The 9,160-nt window shown below is 45.5% G+C and overlaps 1 protein-coding gene across 2 annotated transcripts; it reads right to left on the minus strand.

Moving 5' to 3' along the window:
• Positions 1 to 631: 631 nt before the first annotated feature.
• Positions 632 to 8,913, minus strand: LOC118246669 (cytochrome P450 2D20). 2 transcript variants are annotated; one of them, XM_050711695.1, is made up of 9 exons: positions 8,521 to 8,913; positions 6,456 to 6,621; positions 6,034 to 6,186; positions 5,210 to 5,370; positions 4,908 to 5,081; positions 3,418 to 3,559; positions 2,574 to 2,761; positions 1,467 to 1,608; positions 632 to 1,070 (listed from the first exon to the last, which is right to left on the minus strand). In XM_050711695.1, exons 1-9 carry the CDS (start codon positions 8,719 to 8,721, stop codon positions 892 to 894), a joined length of 1,506 nt encoding a protein of 501 aa, XP_050567652.1. In that variant the 5' UTR covers positions 8,722 to 8,913; the 3' UTR covers positions 632 to 891. The 2 variants fall into 2 exon arrangements, with proteins under 2 accessions (XP_050567652.1, XP_035399885.1); XM_035543992.2 differs by having other exon boundaries at positions 6,456 to 6,627.
• Between the last annotated feature and the right edge of the window lie 247 nt (positions 8,914 to 9,160).

The raw sequence follows: 9,160 nt of genomic DNA on the forward strand, positions 1-9,160 counted from the left end.
ATCATACTGATTATTTATGTACTCCTTTTTGGTATTGCCTCCTGTTTAAGGCGTAGCATAACATAAGGGTTGTCAGGCATTTCTCTGGATTAAAATTTACTTTCTTTGGGGCTGTAAATGAAGGCAATGCAGTATGTGTGGAATAAACAGCAGTATGCAATAAACATGAAGTAATGAAGGGATTACATGTTTATAGAATGGTTGTGCTTTTTCAGGGGCACTGCTCTGTGTAGTCCCTCAGGGCAACGTTGCCCGGTCAGAGCTGTAGCTCTTGCCCTGCCCACCACTAGCGCACGCCAAAGCAGCTGATCGGCTGTGGATGGTTTTTGCAGGAACCAAGCCAGAGCTGAGCTGCCCTGGGCACCCGGAGAGAGGCAGGCAGAGGCACAGCAGGGAGGCAGACAGTGGCTGAGGAGCAGTGGGGCTAGCAGGGAAGGGAGGTGGTCAGGAGCTCTTTACAAATTGTTCCGAGGTTTGTTTGTTTGTTTGTTTTTCCTCCTAAAATTGGCAGGACCCCAAGGTTATCTTTCACCCCAGATACCTTCGTATTTCAGTACACAATAAGCCAGGGCTAATACCCTCTCAGTAACCATGTGCTCAGTAAACTGTTTCTGCAATGAGAGCCCAAAGTACAGCAGAACTGGTTTATTGGTTATACATGTACTCGCAAATATGACCATCACCTGTAACATGCTATGGCTGTGTGATTCAGGATCCAAGACTGGAATTAAGCTAAGCTATATTATTGGGCTACAGCCTTCTTTACACTGCTAGGGACATCTGCACAGATTTAGGTGGTCTTAAGTGGAACTTGGCATCATCCTGCCTAGACCTGCAACATTTCTGACAGTGTTTGCAGTGGTCTCTGAGTGAAAGGGGAACGGTGTGCACTTATCTTGGGATAGCTCGCAGCTTGAATGGGTATGGGGAGTTTATGAGGGCAAAGTGGCCATCCTTCCGTGGCCTGGGCTGATCCTCGGGGAGCATGAAGGTGAATTTCTGCAGGAGAGTGGTGAAGAAGATGAAGAGCTCCATCCTGGCCAGCTGTGCTCCCAGGCAGACACGTCGACCTGCAGGAAGGAAGCATCCGTGAAAGAGGATGTTAAACCATGCTGGAATCACTGTGGGATGAGCGACCTCTGTGTGCAGACACGGGATGGAGCAAAATGGAAGATCAGAAGCTGCTTTGCTCAGGAAGGACAGAAAGAAGAAGGTGAGAGTGTCTGGTTAACCATGTCAGAAGGGCACAGGCACTCACAGCTAATTAGATGGGGACACCCTGTCTGGTGTGCACAGCGTCATAGAATAATTTAGGTTGGAAGAGCCCCCTGCAGGTCACCTTCTTACCCCCTGCTCAAATGCAAAGATGGGGAAAGAGGCTACCCCTGGACTTTCACTTCCCAGGAGGCAGATCACCGCTCCTGCTGTGCACCTGGCTTGCAGCTAGATCCTCCCCTTAGATTTACCTGCTGAGAAAGGCATGAAGGCCTCCGGCTTCACAAACTGCCCGTTCACGTCCAGGAAGTGTTCGGGGTAAAACTCATTTGGCTTCTTCCAGACTGACTCATCCTTCAGCACGGAAGACAAGTTGGTGATGACTGTTGTCCCCTGCACTCCTCCACAAGAGGAAACAATTTACGTGAGAACAGCAGACTTATCTTGGCGAGATGGATCAGCGCTGGCCCCTCTTTAGACAGTCTCTCCCATCTAATAGCAACCATCACTAGATGCTTCAAAATATGGCACTGAGCTCCTCTTCTGTATCTTAGCTATAACGGAGGTAAAGCAGTGCACTTTTCCAATAACATGCTGCCTGCCCTATGCACGTGAAGCATTTGAACTTTTGCAACTTATATCCTTACAAAGGCCATTGCATGCAAATGTTAATTTCATGGTTACATAGTGGAAACAGCTTCTGCTTCACAGATCCTTCTGGACTTACTTTGTAGCTGGACAGAAAAAGCTAACTGACAGACTTCAAAGCCCAACTTTCACACATGGAAAATGGCAAAGCTTTCTTGTTTCCTGTGTCAATGTTTTAAGCTTAGTGGAGTTACTGCAAGGCTGAAAAAAAACATCCCAGGCTTGTATTGCTACCAGCACTGCCAGGACAGAGTGCTTTTGATTCCTGTCACAGTGTCAATGGACCGAATGCCAGTGGCAACTGAATAACTTCAGAGATTTAACTACTGCCTTCTCAGGAAAGGCGGCAAGCTGGTCTCATGTGCCTCCAAAGAGCCTGTCAGGCTGTCCTAGTTGCTTCTTCCAACACAGGCAGTGAATGTCACAGCTCATCAAGAGGAAAGCAAACCTTTGCACTGAGCTGCCACTACAGTTGGGTTCCCACATAACTAGTGTAAACCTAGAGCACAAACGTGTCCATCTGTCTGGTCTTAACATTTCAAAGTTCCCTGCTTCAGTGCTTGGCAGTGACCGTGATTTGGGGCTGGAAATACAAATCTGCAAGGTTGTGTGGGGTCACCCACACCCTACGCCTGGCATCTGCACAGGACAAGGATGCTGCATGGCCCGTCTGGCCATGGGAATGGGCCATGGCCATGGGCCCGTCTCACCTTGGGAATGAAGTAACCTTGAAGCTCGGTGTCCCGGTATGTCATGTGAGGTAGCCCAACAGGAGTGATGTCCCCACAGCGCTGTGCCTCATGGATCACGGCATTGGTGTAGGGCATGTTCACTTGGTCCATCATGGTGGGTGACCTCTCTCTTCCAATCACCATATCAATCTCTTTGTGGATTTTACCTGAAAGCAGCACGGCCAAGGACTTAGAGCTCCCTTAGCTAAACAGAAGGGGCTGGTACAAGCTGGAGGAAAGCTAGCAGTATGATCTCAGTAGGCACTGTGCAAGAGCAGGACAAGCAATTATAGAAAGGAACAGAAACTAAAGGGAAATGCCTTTTTGCAGTTGTTTAGAAAAAAAATAATAAAGAAAAATAAACAAACAAAACAAAACAAAAAACTGTAACTGTTATTTGTGCACAGTGTCTTTAATAAAGGTCTTGGCACTCGACATGCTATCTTATCCCTCCTCAATGTGGCTGGAAGTGTACTTGTGCAGGCAGCATTTGAGAATTAAAACAGATTAGTGTTTATTCCGAGTATAGGAGGGAGGGTTCCGTGACCACTGGAAGTCCCCAGGTAGCCTTCAATGTGAAGGAGAGTGAACTTGCCCTTCCATCTCCAGTCTTTTCATTAGGGCTTCCCCACCGCCACCACTGGGCCTGCTAGAGCAGCTGTATCAGGGGAAGTGTTTCTCCTGGTTTCTTCTAGACCAACAATCACCAAAGCTGTTTCTCCTTGCAAAAGCCCCAAACCATGGATAGGAGATGTTGAGTGTCCTTACAGAGAAATGAGGGTTGAAGGGAACATACTGCACCTCTGCCTGTCCTCTCACTTACTCTGTGTTTCTGGGTGCAAAAGCATGTACAGAAATGCCCACCGGAGGGTGGTGGAGGTGGTGTCAGAACCAGCTGCAAACAAGTCTGCGGTCACCAGACGAAGGTTATTGTAATTGAAACCATTCTCTTCAGCCTCCTTACCCTGCGGAAAGCAAACAAGTGTGTGATAGGAGCAAAGACAGTCGCTGGGTGAGAAGACCTTCCTTCAGAGCACCGCTAAGAAGCACTAGATCCGCTTTTGCTGACCAAGAATTTCATTGGCAGAGAAAAGCACAACAGAGGCAATAGTCTGTGTATGACTGATGTGCTCCAATACCGCTGTTACCAGTGTATTTGAAGGTCATCGGTAACCTCCCACAGCCTGCGAGATGAACATTACTCCTGCCTTCAGAACAGAAGTAAACACCTTGCGCTCCCAGCTCAGCAGGCCACTGCCACTTACTGTAACGTCCTCCCCCAGAGGAGGTGGAACACTGTTAGTCAGGCTTGATCAGATCATAAAGCCCACGCAGCAGCGAGGAGGCTGCACTGATGCGGCAAATGCAAATTAACAGTATTTTGAGGGGGCTATCTGTAGCTACGCATTACAGAGTCTCACTGCTTCTGCCCTGGTGTTTTCTTACGATCAGGGGGGAAAAAATCAGGGCATCGTTGCTGCCTATTAAGTCTGCAACACCAATTTCAGCAAAACTGGTCTCTCATCCAAATACTAATTGAGCTCAAATTTGCTAGCATATGAGATATGACAAGCTCTCTGCATGAGTTCATCTGCTTGTCTTTTCTAATCCTTTTTATACTTTTCTCTCCTAGGGACTAGCTTCTGCTGAGTTATTCTGTATATTTTGATGCTGTCTTAACATGGATAGCAATTAATGAGGCATTTAAGTCTCAACTGTTATTCAAATAAAGGAACTCTGGTGAGGGAGCTATGGGACTGGCCTGACTGAAGTTAGCCCAGTGGAGGGATTTATCAGACTGGCTTCTCAGGGGACCTCAGTAAGCAGGAGAGGGATGTGACAAGAGGGAAGAAGGCCAGGCTCAGTCTCCCCCAGTAGAATGCTCAGTGCAGAGCACGTTAGGTCACGTTGCTCTGCTCTGACATCAGTCGTTAAGGCACTGACAAACATCTTGCATGTCTGGCTTGTCCGCTGGTGCAAACTTAGACTTATTCATGAATTCTCAATTATTGACTTTTAAATGTCTTCAAAATGGTGTAGGCTGGAAAGAAGGGAGCTGCCAGACACTGAGGGAAAAATGAGAGTGGAAGGTGGGGACAGGAACATCAGCAGATTATATGATTTCTGAGGACAATCAAGGAGGGCACAGCATGAAGAAATTAATGCTCAAGATATGAAGTAGAATGAAGAAGTAGAAAATTAAGCAGTAATGGTCTTTAGAGAGCTTTATGACAAAAGTCAGCTTTCATCAACAAGCTCAAAGAAGTAGAGGAATTGCTCCTGGGCTCTACGGTTCTGCTGGTCTCTCCCTACCTTTGACATTTCCTTTAAAAATGCATCAGTGAAATCACGGGTGTATTCAGGGTTCCAGGTCTCCATGTGCTTTTGTATGAGAACGTCTATGAAGTCCATGTATGCCTTTTGCCCTCGAAAGACTTTCTGCGGCAGTCCAGGGATGCGCAACAAAATGGGCATCACGTTAAGAAGCTGGTAGGCCAGAACCACAGAGAAAGAGACAAGATATTACGTGATGCAAAAAGAAAAATAATGAAAACACAGTGCTCTCAAGCGACAGAGGGCAGCCTCTTACAGAACATATCACACTTCTATGTTACCTGAGTCAGGAATCCAGCTTCTTCACTCAGGGAGTTTTCAAACAAAGCTACCATTTTCCTGAACACCTCATCACCGTAGTCAAAACGCTCTCCATAGATGATGGTGCAGATCATGTTGCAGACTGCATTGTTTACGAGAAAACGTAAATCGAAAGGACGACCTAAAAACAGAAAGGGAGACCAAGCAAAGAGGCTAAGCAACGTCAACCTATTGAACCTCAGAGTTCGGCTACAAGAATACACAAATACCTCCTTGATGTTTTCAAGAGAAAAACAAAACAAAACAAAACAAAAAACACTCAAAGTACAAATACATCATAGTAGGAAGAGAAGATCTTCTCATCTCCTGCTGTGGTTCAGCTGGTCATTATTTAAGGGAGAAAGCTCCCAAAGAAAAGCTGATTTGCAGGGTTGTTCTGTCACATGCCAGATAAGACTTCTGTTTGCGTCTAGATGACAGGTGATGAGCTGTGAAAACTTCACTTTTGTCATGTGTGATAATATCGCTGTGTTCCACCAAACTTCATAAAGGTAACAGTGACCAAGCCGTGGGAATAATTATATTTTACCTCTGCTTATTTCTATTCATGTCCTATTTCAGATTGATTAGCTTTACAGTAGCCCCAATGTGTCAGGTAGAAGTGGCTTCAAGGCAGAGCAGGATCAGTAATAATTATGCCGATGGACTTGAAACACTGCATGCATGTGGGAGTGGCTGTGTTAGTACTTCTCTCTCTGCATTGTTCTATTGCATTTTCCCGTTTTTTTGTTTGCTTTGTTTTGTTTTTAAGAGCAGTTTGCCCATCCTTCTGGATGTGACATACCTTCTTCTGCTTTGATTGCAGAGCACAGGAATCCTGCTTCCTCAGTCACTCGCTCCTCCAAGGATTTCTTTCCCATTCCAAAGTCCCTCAAGGTAGAGAGTGTGAATTTCCTTATCTCCCTCCAGACGTGCCCATATCTTGCTACAACAATCCCTGGAATTATGGATGAACAAGAAATGTCAGGAGCTCTGACACATAACATCATGCAAAGTTTACTAGAGAAGAGCAAATGTGAGTTTGGAGGTACGGGTCTGTAGGGATAGATGAAAGGGTCTGATCTTGTACAGCTTATTCACACAGCCATTCTAAAAACTTATTACTGCACCTTCTAATACAGCTACATGCCCAGTAAAAGTGGAGGGGGAGTTCAATGAGAACTTGTGCCAGTGCCTGCAGGAAATGCCCATTTCCAGGGGACGTACCTTCAGATTTATCTCTGTAGCCCACATGTTCATACATTGGGAAGTACGGCCGGTCAGCAAAGTCATCTGATTTGTGAACCAGGGCTTCCTTCACAGTTTTGTACCCATTCAGCACTACCAGGTTGGTCCAGCAGTTCTGGAGGCTGAAGATGTTTCCGAACTTCTTCTGAAACTGGCAAGATAAAAAAATTGGCCCTGAAAGTGACCTCACACCCAATAGTGCTGGCAAGTAATGTCTGAAATATCCCTGTAGCCTTCCTTAGGGCCTTTACTATTTAGGGGGTTGAACTGCTTTTATTAGGAGACCTTCAGCTGACCTTTGTTGTGTTTGCAGTGAAACATCTCAAAGCAGTGTGAAACACCAGCTGAAGCAGGGAGCAACACACTGCAACTGGCAAGATTTAATATACAACTATCCAGCTCAAGCTGTTGCCAAGAACATTGTGCAAGCATTTTGGATTTTGTTTGACAACACAAGGTCAAGGACCTCTTTTGGGATTTTCAGATAGTGCAAGCTCAACAACCCGCTAATACTTGGATTTTGAATACTTTGTGTTGTTTATCTGTCTCTGAAAGCCTAGGCAATTTTTGAGCTAGTTTTGAACTAGTTTTGAGTTCTTTCTGCTAGAAGAAAGTATCGATGATAAAGTGATATGTAGTTTCTTTACATGCATTTGTTCCTAAAGATTGACCCAAAGCCCAGATCCTAGGAGCATGCTTGGAAGAGGCAGCTCCATGCTGGAGTTTCAGGTCAACTTTCTCCCCAAGAGCAACGAACGCATCTAGTAAGACTGGTAATTCGCACATCCCCTACATCTGCTGTGATCTATAAAAGACACGAAGCTGACAGCAGAATGATTGCACAGGTAACCTGTCAGCTGTATGCTCATCCAACCCATAGCTTGACATGGAGCTGAGCCTCCTTGAGGAGGACAAGCCCTTCCACTGGACATGGGCTCCCAGGAAGCCAGGCTGAAGCTGCACTGCTGGTCAGTAACACTGAACACAGTGCTCAGGAGAGTGCTGTTGGAAGGTGCCATAGTAGCGATGCTCACAAAAAACACATTAGTTATCTCTGTTTTCTTTTCCCTTCTCTTTCTTTTTCTCTTTCTTTTTCTCTTTCTCTTTCTCTTTCTTTTTCTTTTTCTTTTTCTTTTTCTTTTTCTTTTTTTCTTGTTCTTTCTTTTTCTTTTTCTTTTTCTTTTTCTTTTTCTTTTTCTTTTTCTTTTTCTTTTTCTTTCTTTTTCTTTTTCTTTTTCTTTTTCTTTTTCTTTTTCTTTTTCTTTTTCTCTTTCTCTTTCTCTTTCTCTTTCTTTTCTTTTTCTTTCTTTTTCTTTTTCTTTTTCTTTTTCTTTTTCTTTTTCTTTTTCTTTTTCTTTTTCTTTTTCTTTTTCTTTTTCTTTTTCTTTTTCTTTCTTTCTTTCTTTCTCTTTCTTTCTTTCTTTCTTTCTTTCTTTCTTTCCTTCCTTCCTTCCTTCTTTCTTTCCTTCCTTCCTTCCTTCCTTCCTTCTTTCCCTCTTTCCCTCTTTCCCTCTTCATTTCCGTACTCTGAGCAAATCAAGGAACTGAAATACTCTGAGTGTATTTGCAGTGGGATTGGAAACGGAATTAGTACTTCACTGGCACTAGAAATACATCATTAAAAGTGATTACCGGTCAAGACTGCAGTCAGCATGACCCTGATTTGATGCGATTTGAAAATGGTAATCTTTTGGACTATATGAAGGCAAACAATACAAACGCTGTATTTATTTTCTCCATTTGGTGGATTTTGGACAGACAGCTGAGCAGTGTTGTCCTAAAGAAAAAAAAGGCCTTTAGAGTTTGCAAACTAATCTGCTGCAAGCTGTGCTGTGCCTTTCCCTCGAGAAAGAATAAGCCCTGACTTTGAATGGGAATGCTACAGACATTTTGGGCACTGCTGCTGGGGCAAATCCTGCGAGCTGATCTCTTTAACCTGAGCAGCCCCGCGCCCGTAGGCATGCTGGCGTAACTCACGGAGAAGCCTGCCATTCCCATGACCACGTCCCCAGCCCGCAGGTTGCCCCAGAGGGCTGGCACTCACCTTGTTGAAGGAGAGGTGCGGGTTGTGGAAGTCGATGTACAGCATGGTCCCGATGAATGGCAGCGACATCGGGCCTGGCGGGTAATGCCTCCACTTCTTTCTGCGCTTCATGAAATCAAGAAGCAAGGTAAAGATGGTAAGGAAAATTCCCAGCACAGAGATGTTGCTCCAGTAAGATGACAGCCACAGGAGCAATGTCATTTTGTAGCCTGTCTGCTCCTCGGTCTTCCTCTTTTGACCCAAGACTGTTTCTGCCTCTCCCTTCTGCCTCTTTCTCTGTTCTCCTGCTTCCCTCCTCGGGCAGCTGTCCTCTTTTCCTTGCTTCCTGCTGTCCCCTCACTCTCTTTTTCTGTCTCCCTGCTCCTCTCTCCCTGCAGTTTCTGGCTTGTGAATGTGGAACTTGGCTCTGTCCCCAAGCTCCTCCTCTGTTCCACTCAGCCTCGGGGGAGTGGTGATGAGGGTCATCCCTTTTCCTCCTCCTCCTCCTCCTTCCCCTCCTTCGCCAAAGCTGGAGCTCAGAGGCTGCTTTGTCCTTGCGACAAAGAGGTGCTGGGGTGCCCTCAGAACAACAAGCACAACAACAACCCAGTCCTGCTGCATTCTCACGGGGCTGTTTTGTAAGGGTTTAAGCCTGTCTCCT

Source organism: Cygnus atratus, chromosome 1 (assembly GCF_013377495.2).
Source record: "Cygnus atratus isolate AKBS03 ecotype Queensland, Australia chromosome 1, CAtr_DNAZoo_HiC_assembly, whole genome shotgun sequence".
NCBI lineage: Eukaryota > Metazoa > Chordata > Aves > Anseriformes > Anatidae > Cygnus > Cygnus atratus.